Here is a 15,054-nt window from a genome sequence, read left to right as displayed (position 1 = left end):
CCTGTGCTCTTGTCTGTGAGTGACCACAAACACTCTTTTCTGAATGATAAGGTCAGAAGCCAGATTGTAAGGGGTTAAGAAGAGAGTAAGGGGATAGACAGTGGAGGCACCTGTGCAGATGCTTTTTTTTTTCTGAGGAGTTTAGCTACAAAGGGCAGAAGAGACACAGGACCATAGTTAGCAGGGATGGGAGAGTCAAGTGAGGGGTTTCATCAGCATGGGGGAGATTTGGGCATGTTTGTAAGCAGATGGTGGAGAGGGGACCCACATGTAGCTAATTAGAAAAGATTGATCAGATGTAAGCCTACATTTTTAGGACTTTAAAAGCCAAACAGGGGAATTTGCGTCAGATCCTAGTGGCAATAAGGAACCCCAGGAGCTTTTTGGATCAATCAAGCAATATCAATAAGCATTTATTAAGTGCCTACTATGTGCCAGGCACTGTGCTAAGTGATCAGGGTAATGATGTCCTCAAACTTGTCCAGGTCATCCATACTCCAGAATCTGAATGAAGCTGCCATTATGCAATGTGTTTCTTCTCCCATTTTCATTTTTTAAGAATAAAGTTCTTGGAATTAAGATATGCGTTTAGAAAACAACATTTGTCCTGAGTCCAGGTCACTTAGGAGTGAGCATGTGGTGAGTGCTTTCAAATTCCTAAGCCAAGCATTGAATCTGGGCTCCCCGGGTCCTTCCCTCCGGTTCCCGCTGCTACTCACTGGCTCCCTCCACCCCCGTCTTTTTCCGGTACTTATGCCAAGGGAAGCAAGGAGTGCCCAGCTCAAACTGAACAAGCTGAAACCAGACTTCCCCCTGGTCCGGACCCTGCTCTGGCTCCTCCGCTTCTTGGCTCAGAATTACCTTGAGGAAGGTTAACAAGGCTTTTGGTCTGTCCCCCAGGAGGCGTTTGGCTACCAAACCCAGACTCTGCGGAGAGTCCTTTGCCTGCTGGGCTCCATCCTGTCCTTTGGCCTTCTGAGGCTAATTTTCTACTGGCGTCCACAGTGGAATGTGTGGGCACACTGCGTGCCCTGTCCCTTGCAAGAAGCCGATGTTGTTTTGCTTCGGACAACGGTAGGTTCTCCTTGTCTGATGTGTGACAACAGGTGCTGAAACTGGGCTCATTCTGGGTGTTTGGGGGGCTCCCTGGGGACTGACATCCTGGGAAAGAAGCCTACAGGCAAATGCTCCAGAACCAGAGAGACCCCAGCCTTCTGCATTGAAAATGTCTCAGTTTGCCAAAGGCTGTGATTCCTTCCAATCTGAGCTCCTCTGCTCAACCGCACCCCGCATCAGCTTCTTCCCCTGGGGATCCCTCCTGAGGCCAAGCTACCAGGTAAACTTGGTCTGGGGAGGGGGCAGTGGCTGCTGCTACGTCCTGCCTTCTCCCCCCTCCAGCCCCAACTTCCCAGGCCAGGGGGTACCATGGGCAAAGAACCTACCCTGGGGCCAGGAGTCCTGGATTCGAGTTCCAGCTTTGCTGCTTACTAACCGCAGCAGCCAGGATAAGTGCACCTCCCCCCCCCCCCATGATGCTTTAAGGAGAGGCTGCTTAATTCATGGAAAAAGCATGGATTGAGCACCTACTAAGTGCTCAGCACTGTGCTAGGTGTTAGGAACCAAAGGCAAAAATGAAACAATTCCTGCCCTCAAGGAGCCTATATTCTTTAGGAAAAACTGAACTGTATTTAGATCTTTCCTAGCTGTGTGACTAAGGACTCACTTATCCTCTCTGGGCCTCTGGCAGCTGGCACTGATGAAATCTCCACTTTACAATTGAGAAAACTGATGCTCTAATAAGGTTAAGCGAGTTACCAGGCTGGCATCACACGACCAGGCAACACTGGGGGAGTGGGGATTCCATCCAGAGGATCGTTGGACTCCAAGGCCTGGGCTTTTTTTTTTCTTCTTCTCTCACCAAACCAATTACTTTGCAACCTCCAGCAAGTCATTCAGCCTTCTCTGAACCTCAGTTTCTTCATCTGTAAAACGGCCATAATATTTTCCCATCACTTTCTGGGGGTCTAAAGAGTAGAAGGTGAACCCCCGGAGGCCAGAGGCCCATCTATCTGGTTTTTGTCTTTGTGTGTAAAGGTCTGACCCAAGACACATTGAGGAAGTCTTTGGTGAATGCTAATGGTACCACGCTATTATTGGAATGGCAGCTGGTATTTAAAATCTGTCTTTTTAGTACATTTAATCATAGAAACTGGTAAACCTTGGCACTGGCTTCCTAGGTCTGGAGCTCAGAGCCATGCACACAGTAGGTGTGCGGTAAGGACGGATGGCTGGGCTGCCTGCACTCACCCGCCCTGTCACTGGAGGAATGCCGGGACATTGGCTGAGCTTGGTTGTCTTTTCCTAGGATGAATTTCAGAAATACACAAGGAAGAAAGTGATTTGCCTGTGCTTGTCCGTACTGAAGAACCCCATAAACCCCAAATCGGGAGATATTGTTGCTGACCCCCATTCGGTCATCAATAGAGCTGTACTGAAGCCAGAGCTAAAAGTAAGTGATTTTAAGAGTGAGGTGGGAGTGTGGGGGAGGGGTGGCATCTATGGAGATGCACAGGGAGGATGGGGCAGTGGTTAGTGCCCTGAACTGATTCAGAAGACAGACTTTGGGGCCAGGTGGTGACTCTTACTAGCTGTGGGACTTTGGACAATAACCTTTGGGAGACTCGGCTTCATCACCTCTGCTACGGAAACAATACAAGGTTTGTAAACCATCAATAGAAAATAAAGTGGAACACAGGGAATACAGAGTGATAATAGAGAGGTGGAAGGGACCCTGGATTCATCCTGGTTCTCCCTCTCATTTAACAGAGGAAGAAACTGCATTCCAAGAGGAAAAAGGCTGGCCTTAGGTCGCTGATACTGGGGTTAGAGCTGAGACTCAAACCCGTGTCCCCTGATAGGAAGGCCAGGGACCTTTCCACTGGAGTACAGGGGATGGCTTGAGTGGCTCAGCTGTATTCTCACAGTGGCTTTTACAGGTGCGATGTATCCAGGTGCAGAAAATCAGGTACGTCTGGGACAACGTGGAGGAACGATTCCAGAAAGTCGGGTAAGTCTGCCTGTAGCTACAAAAGTCCTGGGTGGATGGGGGCAGCCCAATTAGAGGCACAGAGGCCAGGAGCATGGCACCACCAGTGGCTCAATAGTCTTCTTGTTGACACCACAGGCTTCTGGAAGACAGTAACTCCTGTTCCGACATCCATCGCACCTTTGGATCTGGTCTGGGGAAGGAAGAACAAGAAATCAGGTAGGGAGTGAGGCTTCCTGAAGAATCACCCTGCCTCTAGAAAGTGGGAACTAGACCGTTCCTCCTTGGGAGCTTGGCCAGCCTTTCATTCTTCTGCTTTATCCTCCCTCTGCATAACAATGGCAGTAGGTGAGAAGAGAAGAAGGGGTGCCCCACCCCATTTGTCAAGTATGGAGGCACACACTGACCTGGAATTTGTCTTGAAAGGCCCCATCTCTTTCTTGAGAATTGAATCTCTCAGGACAGTCTTCTAGGCATCTTCTTCCCATGGAATTCTTCACATGATCAGCATGATCATTCTCAGAATCTTCAGGGAATTTTAGAGATGACTGAGGCCTGCATGTGGAGAAGCTGATCCACATAGAACACAGTTGACTTTGGAGTCACGGAATTTGAGAGTTGGAAGGGACCTCAATGGCCATCTGCACCAACCAGACCAGCTAGGTGGTGCAGTGGATAGTGTCAGGCCTGGAGTCAGGAAGATTGGAGTTCAAACCCTGGCTTAGATAGTTAACTAACCTTATGCAAAAATCATTTAACCTCTGTTTGCCTCGATTTCCTCATCTGTAAGCAGGGATAATAACATCACCTTCCTCTCAGGGTTGTTGTGAGGATCTGTCATTTTTGTAAAGTGCTCAGTACCATGCATGGCACATAGTAGGTGCATAATAAATGCTTCTTCCCTTCCCCTTCCCCTCAGTCCATGCAGTCCAACTTGTCCATCTATGATGCTCCTCAGTAGGTCAGAGCCAAAGGGGCTATCTTGAATTCTTGGTAGGGGGAATGGATTACATAAATTCAGAAAACGCGGAACATTCATTTTGATAACAACCTCAAGTGTGTGACTGGAGAATGCTGTACAATAAAGCTGGAAAGATAGAGGCACTGAGGTTCTGAAAGGGCACATGCATTTCATAATCCTGGCCAGGCAGACTGGAGCCACGTTCTTTTAAAAGCTGTGAGGAAAAATGCATCGGAAAGAGGAGAGGCTGGATACAGGCTGACCAACAGGAAACTTAGTGTAGTAGTCAGTGAGAGACAATGCGATGAAGGCATGGGCAAGGGCAACGGCACACAAAGGTGGAGAAGGTGGCAGATGGGAGAACCGATGAGGAGATAGGATCAGCAAGCCTGGCCGCTGGTGCAGATATGAAGAGTTAAGGGAGAGACTAGAATGAAAGATAACCTCACTGATTGTGGCCTGAGTGAGGGCAAGGAAGGGATGTTGGAAAGCAGGGCATGCTTGGGGAAGCAAGGAGGATGATGACACAAGTTCTGAATACGATGAATTTGAATTGGGGTTAGAGTCGTAGTGCAATAAAACAAAGATGTCCATATTTTTAAAAATACATATCAGCTGTCAGCAAGATCACAGCCGAAGCAATCTTCAAACATGATCTCAATGGCTGATTTCTTATCAGTTCTGGATACATAGTCCCACCATTAATTTCGCTTTGAAGAGAAACCAAAATCACTTAACAATCTCCTTCTAATGTTTCTTTTTTAAGATAAAACAGTTCTTTCAAGATAGTCATTCTTTTTATTCTCTCTCTCCCCCTCCCTCTCCCCCCCTCTCTCCCTCCCTCCCTCTCTCCATCGCTCGCTCTCTCCCTCTCTCTCTCTCTCTCTCTCTCTCTCTCTCTCTCTCTCTCTCTCTCTCTCCTTCTCCCTCTCTCTCTCTCTCTCTCCTTCTCCCTCCCTCCCTCTCTCCTTCTCCCCCTCCCTCTCTCCTTCTCCTTCTCCCTCCCTCCCTCCCTCTCTCTCTCTCTCTCTCTCTCTCTCCCTCCCTCTCCCCCTCCGTCTCTCTCCCCCTCCCTCTCTCTCTCCCTCCCTCTGCCTCTCTCCCTCCCTCCCTGTCTCTCCCTCCCTCTCTCTCTCTCTCTCTCTCCTCTCTCTCTCTCTCTCTCCTCTCTCTCTCTCCTCTCTCTCTCTCCTCCTCCCCCTCTCCTTCTCTCTCTCTCTCTCTCTCCCTCCCTCTCTCTCTCCCTCCCCTCCCCTCCCTCCTCTCTCCTTCTCCTCTCCCTCTCCTCTCTCTCTCTCTCTCTCCCTCTCTCTCTCTCTCTCTCTCTCTCTCCCTCTCTCTCTCCTTCTCTCTCTCTCCCTCCCTCTCTCCCCCCCTCTCCCTCCCTCTCTCTCTTTCCACTCCCTCTCCCCCTGCCCCCCATGGATTGTTTGGATGTCACATTGAAGTCAGTGAAATTCCACACAGTGCATTTTTCTCATTTAGTCATAATTTCTAATTTGTTGTTGATACTGACTTTTGCCCTCTGTTAGCCATGGTCTAGCTACATACAGATAATTGATTTAGAAATGACCCCGAATCTAGAACCAATCATTTCCTGTCTGTTAAAATACAGTCAACTTCATTTTATTAATCTGATTTGATGCTTGACAAGGTTGGGGCTTCTGGGCTCTCTTACTGAAGAAAGTATTTTTATATACACTGATCAAAGAGTCATTTTTGGTGGAGGTCCGTCTGCTCCTTTAAGAGTTTACCAAAGCACTGATCATTATACAAAGATCTCTCATTTAATGTGTTAACATTTAATGTTTATAAATCATCCCAAAACAATGGGATTCATTCTTAGTCTCCTCTTTCCCATTTTCTGGGCTGTCACTGCAGAAACCTAAGTCCCCACCCACAGGAGTGGCCACGATTTTTTTTTAAGCTTCTTGGGTTGGAATGGCCCATGAATTCATCACCTTTTGTCCAACCTACTGTTGACTCACCTTTCCAAACTTAGTCTTGTCCTTGGTCTTTTGCAGTAGCCTCAGTGTGTTTTGGGAACTACAGCTGAAGCCTTTCCACTTTGGCATAACCTACAAAACTTGTGATCCGCATTCGTGGCCTTTGGGGACCCAGGGTCAATAATTTGTGACCAGGATGGGAAATAAATTGGAGGAGTACCTCTATGGGGAAACATCCTTAAGATGGGAGAATCAGTGCATGTTCATGTAATATGTATTTTTAAATGAAATGACTTTGCAGAGAAAATACAGCCTGAATTATCCAGATGCACATTCATGTATCGGTGGGGATGGGGGTGGGCATTTTCATGATCATTTAAAGAAACAATGAAACCAAAAACTAAGTTGAAGGAAAGAATGAATAAGAAGTTGTTGTGTGAAGTGAGAGGTGAGCCAAAGGAGCCGAGTCTCGCCTTCTTTCGCGGCCTCTTACTGATGAATGACCAATGTCTTCCAGGCGGTTCATCTGCGGCCCGAATGCCATCGAAGTTGAGATTCAACCTATTTGGAAGCTGCTTGTTAAACAGGTAACCTGCCCTCAGCTCCATTTTTTAAATCAGTTTCCCTCCCTGTTTCAAACTCTTCAAGTCAAAGCCATTAACGATCTGTCTTCCGTACTAAACACCATTGCGACTTTAAAGAGGCTGCCCTGAGAAGTTTCCTTGTAGTGGCATTTTGGGATTGCAAAGGCCAGGCCCAGGGTCTAAGTGGACTTCCTCGGCCATCTGCATTAGCTTTCTGGGAGCTGATCTCTAAGTTCCTAAGATTGTAGACCCGGACAGGGGAAGGGCCTTGGAGACTAGCTAGTCAAAACACCTTTATTTTACGGATGAGGAAGCTGCCCCTCCCCCAAGTTAAATAATGTGCCCAAAGTCACACAGCTAGTAAGTGAAACAGCCAGCACCTGAACTCAGGGCCTCTGGCCAACACCCAATGTTCTTGCACTGTCCCACGCAATGAACAAAATCTAACTCGTCTTTGTTCAGGTTGGGCTTCAGAAGGCAAGTGAAGTAAATGTCAATTTATAGAAGGGTCTTGAGCACAGAGCGCAAAGCATGACACTAGTGTATCATGTTGCTCTTCCTCCTGAAGATTTTTCCCCCCATAGGCTACTGAAGATTCCTGAACACGAAAAAGCGTCGGCATCCTTGCAGAATTCACCATAAAAGCATTTTGCCCTAAGCAAACAGAATTGCTGCCATTTGTGAGTAAAGCAGGTTAAAACATAGGCAATGAGGTTGATTATGGCACAGAAGTGATAAAAATAAATGAGAGGAAAGGAACAGATCGAGAGCTTTACATTCCCCTTCCTTGAGAATTAATGCCTGCTCATGACTGATGGTGAACAGCTCTCATTAGCGAAGAATGCAGATGTCACCTCATTTCAGAACCAAAATGGAACAGAAAAAGTTTCATCAACTCTGCCAGTGGGAGAAGAGAATATGTAAGGACAGGATTACCTTGAGCCAAGGGCCTAGTCTAGGTAGCATTGCCAACATGTACCTCCCCATTCAAAGAGATCCCAGGCATTATGATAGCATTATGAACTCGATGAGGATGCTCTTCTACCATGGTGCTCACTCTCTAGACCCGCTTAAGCTTCAGCCAGTTGGGAGCCATCAAAGCTTCTTGAGACTGCAAACGGCAAATTGAGGAGACCTCAGATCATGTCAGGGGCAGCTGGGAGTGCCAGGCTTGGAGTCAGGAAGACTCATCTTCCTGAGTTCAAATCCGACCTCAGGTACTTCCTAGCTGTGTGACCTTGGGCAAGTCACTTCACCCCGTTTGCCTCAGTTTCATCGTCTGTAAAATGAGGTGGAGAAGGACATGGCAAACTGCTCTAGTATCTTTGCCAAGAAAACCCCAAAAGGGGTCATGAAGAGTCAGACACAACCAAAAAACAACTGAGCAATGATAACAAATAGATCATGTCAAGAAATACTGGAGGGATTGCTAGCAAAGGGCAGAGGGGCTGAGCTATGTCAGGGACTCTCCGTGTGACAAGAGAGTCAAGCCTCAGGCCTCCCTGTGTTCAGGGTCTTCTGTCATACATGGCAGATCTAGAGACTGCCCTGACTCCCAGGACATCCTGGGGAGCTCCCTGAGATTCATCGTCAAAAGTTTGTTTATCCTCATCCATTTTTTCAGTCCATTGAGAAAAACACAAATGAAACCCCTGGGCATCTCCCAGCCCCGAGAGGCTCAGACTTTTTAATGAAAGAAGATGACCCCACTGTCCTCTTGACCCACAGGGCCCAAGAAGCAGAGAAGAGAGATTTTCCAGGCCTAACAGTGTCTTTTCCCTGGCAGGTTTTGAATCCATTTTATGTGTTCCAAGCATTTACCCTGACTCTGTGGCTGTCTCAAGGTTATATTGAATACTCCATAGCCATCATCATTCTGACTATCATTTCGATTGTCTTAAGCGTCTATGATCTCCGGCAGGTAAGGGCCCTGACTCCCCTCCCTGGGACATCTCTCCTCTCTCATCCCTGGGCTCTGCTTCTGCCCAGCAAGAGGCAAAGTCCAAGAAATCTGTGTGGCAGTCTGCAAGCGTCTGAAGAGGCTGGAGCTGTTTGGACCAAGCAGACAGAACTAGATGGGATCCCGGGAAAGTGGAATGGGAAAAGTGCAGTCAGGGAAGTCTTCTCAACAATCTGAGCTTTCCCACGGTGGGGCTGGGGCTTCCTGCTCACCGGAAGGCTTGAAGCAGAGACTGGATAAGAGCATTGTTGGGTCTGATGGAGAGGGAAGGACCTCATTTTCAGAGCCCTATTTGCCCTAGAATATGAGATACTGGATTCTTAGATTCTGTAAGGCACCTCTTCATCGGACACCTGCTTCCTTCTAGGGGATGTTTCGCACATGCACCTCACCTACCCGCCCAGGTCTAGAACCATAAACATCCCATTAAGACTGGCATTGCTCTTGGAAAGGGTGTGGCCATCTCCTCCCCCAGCTCCATTCACTATCCCAGTAACTTTCCAGAGCTAAATAGCCCTCCCTGGTCACCACTCCTACCATGTGTTGTCTCTTCCATTAGAATGTAAGTTCCTTTAAATCGATTATCCATCTCTCTCTCTCCCTCTCCCTCTCTCTCTCTCTCTCTCTCTCTCTCTCTCTCTCTCTCTCTCTCTCCTCTCTGTCTCTGTCTGCTTCTGTCACTGTGTCTCTGTCTCTCTCTGTCTCTGTCTCTCTGTTGCTCTCTCCAATGAATACACTCTTCACTCTTCCAAAGAGAGCTGGCTCCATCTCCCCTTTCAGAATTCTAGAGGCTCCCCTGAGATCTTGGGCAAAACTTTCTCTCCTGCTTTTAGTACCAGTCATCAATCCAGGGTGTTCTTCCTATTGCTAGCCTCCATCAATTAATTCCCTGGTTTCATTTCACCCAATAACACTGATTGGTTTTTATAAAGGAATCTTTGCTTCAAAAATAGAGCAAGAAAAGAAGCACGAAGATGTCCATCCTGCCTTGGGAGGGGCACAGCCACCCTATTCCACGTGGCTAGCAGAACAGCAGGCTAGCAGGACGCACCAGGTGTACAGTGCCCCAGGTTGGGGGGCTCTTCCTCAGTCTCGGTATCATCTTAGTGCCTGGATGCTTGCTCCCCCCACTCTTCCTTTGTCATTACAGATGGTAGATGAGACAGAGAGCTGTAGAGACAGGGATAGCCAAAGCACTGATTAAGGGCTTGGCATTTGCTTGCACTGTGTTGAGGGCTGGAGAGACAATACAAAGCAGCCAGACAGTCCCTGCTTCTGTGTAGCTTTCATCCCAGTAGGGGCAGCTAACACTTAAGGGGGAGGGGGAGGGAGTTGATGGGCAGAAGTACAAGCCAACCAAAGTTTTCTTTTCTTTTTTCTGATTTGCAAACCCTTTGTTAAATGCTGCTCTGAAAAATCCCAGAACAAGAGAAATTCACATCTGGATACTTAAATTTTCTTTAGGACTGTACTTTTAAATTATGTTACTTAGCTGGCATTCGCCCTACGACCCCTGAGTCTGTCATTCCTCCAGAGAGGGTGAAAACATTATAAAATGATTCAGATTCATCCAGGAATCAATTGTTGAGCACGGAAACTAGAATTTAATCCCTTTCCCACGGCAACATACCAGCAAATCGATCAGCATTTCCAGAAATTCTGCCTTTGCGACTCCAAGGCCGAGAAGCAAATATTTGTTGACTTGAATCTGACTGAACAAACTCTCACCAGAGGGGACAAACACAGCTGCCAGATTTGACTGATGGGGGATAATTGCTTGGCAGGAGTGGCATCTCTGCCAGCTCACCAGGCCCTGGCACCTGCATTTCACTGGCACTGATTTACCTGATCCATATTTCAGACTCAAATAGCCAAAGCCAAGCTCAGACAGTGCTGGCCTGGCCTTCCTTTTCCCCAAAGCCAGCTCAAAAGAGCCTCAAATGCTTCCCAGCAGCCACCCTCGTGCCCAGGCTCACCTGTGTGCATAGGCCTGCTCTGGTTTGTCCCCCACCCTTCTATTCTCCCTCCTTGGCACCCACAAGGCTTCCTTCTCTTTGTCACTTCCCTAGCTTCTCAGCTTCCTCTCTCCGCCACCAGAGCCCCTTCCCCAGAGACATGCTATGGCCTCCTTGAACACCACCCTTCCCCCTTCAATGTCTCAGGGTTCTGGAGAAGAAAGAAAGGGCTTTGCTGACTCACAAACACTAAATAGATAGGAGGCCTTACTGTTATAATGACAACATTTTAAACAGCTAATCTATGGTATTTCTGCTACATTCCAGGAGAATAAAGGGTTGGGAGGAGAAGGGGGGAGAGTCCTGGGTGTTAAATTCTTCTTGTAGCCTTCTTTCTATGGGGGATGCATGCTAGGAGTCAAATGGACTTTGAAACAAACGTATGGATAAGAGCCCATTTGTAACATGGCTCAGCCCATCCTGAGCTTGAATTAAACAGAGCCCAAGTTCTAACCTTTGTGGTCAATCTTCCATCTCCTTAAGGGGGCCAGTCTCTTGGAGTATGTCGACAGTGAGTGTTGGGGCATGAATTCACTGAGAGGAACTGAATTCAGCTGTGCGACAGTTCTCCAACTATGACATGTTAGACTTGGCTGTTGGTTTAGGCCCTACTCTGGGATGCTTGATTCAATAGATATTTTTTGAGCACTTACTGTGTACACAGTTCTGGGCTTGCTCTTGACACTACAGACACTACAATGAAACTGTCTCTGACTTCAAGAAGCTTCCCTGGAGAATCTCCTGAGTGAATAAAAAAATAAATGTGAAATAATTTCAGGAGAAAAAGGACTGCATCACTAAGCAGTATTAGGAAGTGTGTCCTCTAAGACATGCCTGCCCCACCAGTCAAGGCTTGGCAGAAGCTAGGATTTCCCAGAGAGGGAATTGAGAGGGCCAAGCATTCCAGGCACTGGAGAGAAGGAGAGACAGGCTTGGTAAAGGAGTAGAATGGGGAGACAGTAGGTCAAGTCTGGGCAGCTTACATAAAGTGTGTGAAAAGAAGTCAGACAGAATCAGTCTGGAACGGCAATGGCAGCTAGACTGGGGAGAGCACTAAATGACGCACTGAGAGGTTTGAGATAACGGAGAGCCACACCAGTGGGGACTGTCAAAGTTGGACCTGTCTTAGAATATTAATTTATCAGTTGGGCAGAGAATGGATTGGGGAGCTGGGAGTCCAATGAGGATGCTATGTAAATAGTCCAGGCAAGAGGAAGTAGGAGATTGAAGGCTCTTACCCATACATTTGTTTCAAAGTCCATTTGACTCCTAGGATGCATTTCCCATAGAAACAAGGCTGCAAGAAGAATTTATCACCAAGGACTCTTCTTCCCTCCCCCCAACCTTTTATTCACCTGCAATGTGGCAGAAATGCCACAGAGGAGTAGGAGGCTGATGGCTTTTCAAGTGCATAGAAAGGGATATATATGGAAGATGTTAAGGATGAAGAGTTGACAAACCCTGGGGACTGACTGGAAGTGAAGGTGGGGGGGGAGAGAGAGAGAGAGAGAAGACAGACAGACAGACAGACAGACACAGAGACACAGAAAGACAGAGAGAGAGAGAGAGAGAGAGAGGAGAGAGAGAGAGAGAGAGAGAGAGAGAACAGTGAAGAATGACAAGCCCAGGTGACCATCAAGATGATTGTTGTTTCAACAGAAAAGTGATATTTAGAGGATGGGAGAATTTGGGTCAAAATATAATGAATCATGTTTTGGACATTTGGAGTCTGAGATGACCAGAGAGCTGGGGCATTGTGGGACTAGAACTCAGAGACAGGTTAGGGGTAAAGGTGAGGAAGTGGAAACAACCAAACACTCAGTGAGAACTCATTAGGCTCCTAACACGTGCCAGGTATTGTGCTATCTCTGAGGCTACATAGGTAAAAACAAAGTAGTGCCTGCCCTCAAGGAGCTTATGATCTAATAGGGGAAGCATGAATTGTGAACATTGTGAGAGGGAGAAGAGAGACAGCATGAGGGTTGAAGAGAAGGGAAGGACTGCTGAAATGTTTTCCAGTTTTGTCTTTTGGCCTTTTCTTTCTTTGTGGGATACCAACATGTTTGTAGGAACCAAAAAGGAGTCAGAGAAGAGAAAAAGAGGGAACATGTAGGGGGAGATCTCAGGGGAGTTGAGAGGTAACCCAAAGAAACACTTCCCTATTGGGGGAAAACCAACAGGTGGATGGGGTCCAGAAGCCCAGAGAAGGGTCAGTCTTGTCAAGAAGAAGGAGAAGGATCATGTCTCTGCCAGAAGAAAGGAGCAAAGGAACAGAACCAGAGGGATGCCATATATTGTGATGGGAGGTTTGGATGGGGGTTTTACATGAGGAGGATGATGGAGCTCCAGGGAGGAGATGGTGTTTCCAAAGTATGTTTTCTCAAGAAAGTAGAAGTCCTCTGCCAAGAGGGAAGGACTTGGGTGTGGTATGACAGGCTTGAGAAGAGAAAATCTGAAATCACTGCTGTGGAGAGTCTGATAGTTGATTTGTGAAGACCAAAAGGATTGCCAGATAGCGATGGAGATGAGACTAGACAGCATGAACTTTAGTAAATGCAGGTGATGCAGCTACGTGACTTCCAATCACAGCATGAGAAGAAACGAGAAGACAGACAATGGGAGGAATCCTGCATGAGGGTGTGTTGACAGTATGTCAAGGTGCCATGTGGTACCTTCCAAAGAGCCACCTTCATGCTAAAAGGCAGAAGATGAAAGCTGTATGAAGGGAAGAAGTCTAGGAGGAAGGCAGTTTGTCCCCAATAGAGCAGAGATCCCAGATGCCACAAGCGATCAGGATTCCACAGGAGGATGCAGATGAGGGAGAAGGAGAGCTTTGGTGGTGCTGGTGATGGGAAGACAAAGAGCATTAGAAGGGAGCTGGATGTTTTATTCCTCAGCAGATGCTGGCTCTGAATCAAAAGGAGAGAAGAAGCAGGCATTGTCAGGAGCCTGCCCTTCTGATATTCACCTTTTGACTTTGAATCCCACAGCAATCGGTCAATCTGCACAACCTAGTGGAGGGCCACAACAAGATCCAGACCATGATACACACCAAGGAGGAGGGTAGGTGACCTATGCTTTTGTTTAAATCCTCTGGTATCCCACTGTGGAATTTGTGTCCATTTGTGACATCAGTCTCACCAATTTTCTGATTGAAGAGATTCATAGTCATCCAACCTGACTGCCCTGCTCCTGACACTCCTAACACACTTGCATGCAGACATTGTCCTAAGTTATTTTGACCTCCCTTCTTTGTTGCTTTGACAGAGTAACTAGTCTCTCTCTCTCTCTCTCTCTCTCTCTCTCTCTCTCTCTCTCTCTCTCTCTCTCTCTCCCCTTCTCCCTCTCTCTTCCGTCTTTCTCTGTGTCTTTAGCTGTCTGTCTGTTTCCCTTTGTCTGTCTCTGTCTCTTTGTTTGTCACTGTCTCTCTGTGTCTCTGTCTCCTTTTGTCTGTCTCTGTTCTTCTCTCTCTGTGTCTCTTTGTCTGTCTGTCTTTCTCTGTGTCTCTGTCTGACTGTTTCCATTTATCTGTCTCTGTCCCTGACTCTCTGTGTCTCTTTGTCTGTCTCTGTCTCTTCTCAAATTAGCTCCTTGAGAGGAAATGTGTCATTCATCACTTTTCTTTCCCTTTCCCCATCCAGTTCCTCACTCTGAACTTGGCTTTGGACCAAAATCACTGACTGTAACATAGGTTACTAACACAATATAACATAGTAACATAACATAGTAATGTAGGTTACTAACCCATGTCACACTGGAGGTTGCTAGCAGTGGATGTCAGAGGCAGAGTGAGGAGCTGGGACTGTGATAACCCAGGGACATCTTGAAGTGCCAGGACAATGGAAGAAGCAGCAATAGGTCTAGAATCCATGAAGGTAATCTGGGCCCCTCAAGGTTAAGAAATTGTATAGAGTCTAAATACTGGGCATGGGTCCCAGCACAGTTGGCTGAAGACTTTGTACCTGTTTCCTGGGGAGGCAGAAGGCAAACCCTGAGCACCAGCCACCAGGCATAGCTGATGGAGTTTTCAGTCACTCAGTTAAGAGTCTAATGTATGCCAGACTCTATGCTAAAAGCTAAGGATACAAGGAAAGGCAAAGAAAGTCCCTGCCTTCAAGGAGCTCACAATCTAATGAGGGAGAACAAGCAAACAAGTATGTACCAAAAAAATAAGGGAGAGAAGCCATTACAATAAGGAGGGAGTATAGAAGGGGGGGATTTTTGTTAGGCCTTGAAGGAAGACAGTAATGCCAAGAGGCAGAAGTGAGGAGAAGCATCCCAGGTATGGGGGACAGCCAGAGACAATTCCTGGAACTGAGAGAGGGAGGGACTTGTTTATGAAATAGAAAGGAAGCCAGTGTCCTAGAGGGGGCAGGGAGCCCCCGGAGTTTATTGAATAGAGGGTGACATGATCACACCTGTGCTTTAGGAAAATCAGGTTAGTGTCTGAATGAAGGATGGGCTGGAGTGGGGAGAGACTGAGGCAGGCAGAACCCCCAGTGGCTGTGGCAATAGTTCAGGGGTGAAGTGAAGTGGTCCTGG

The 15,054-nt window shown here is 47.3% G+C and overlaps 1 protein-coding gene across 1 annotated transcript in view; it reads left to right on the top strand.

Annotated features, from left to right (window-relative positions):
- The window catches only part of ATP13A5 (ATPase 13A5), a 114,369-nt gene that overhangs the window by 28,735 nt on the left and 70,580 nt on the right, over positions 1-15,054 (top strand). The window contains exons 2-8 of the mRNA XM_036756038.1: positions 901-1,074; positions 2,366-2,509; positions 2,997-3,067; positions 3,185-3,265; positions 6,471-6,540; positions 8,324-8,458; positions 13,503-13,575. Of these exons, the coding sequence (XP_036611933.1) occupies positions 901-1,074; positions 2,366-2,509; positions 2,997-3,067; positions 3,185-3,265; positions 6,471-6,540; positions 8,324-8,458; positions 13,503-13,575 (748 nt within the window). The remainder of the gene's footprint in view (positions 1-900; positions 1,075-2,365; positions 2,510-2,996; positions 3,068-3,184; positions 3,266-6,470; positions 6,541-8,323; positions 8,459-13,502; positions 13,576-15,054) is intronic.

Source organism: Trichosurus vulpecula, chromosome 4 (genome assembly GCF_011100635.1).
Source record: "Trichosurus vulpecula isolate mTriVul1 chromosome 4, mTriVul1.pri, whole genome shotgun sequence".
NCBI classification, from domain to species: Eukaryota; Metazoa; Chordata; class Mammalia; order Diprotodontia; family Phalangeridae; genus Trichosurus; species Trichosurus vulpecula.
The sequence above is the reverse complement of the archived record's forward strand: the minus strand, read 5'-3'. Positions and strand labels throughout refer to the sequence as shown.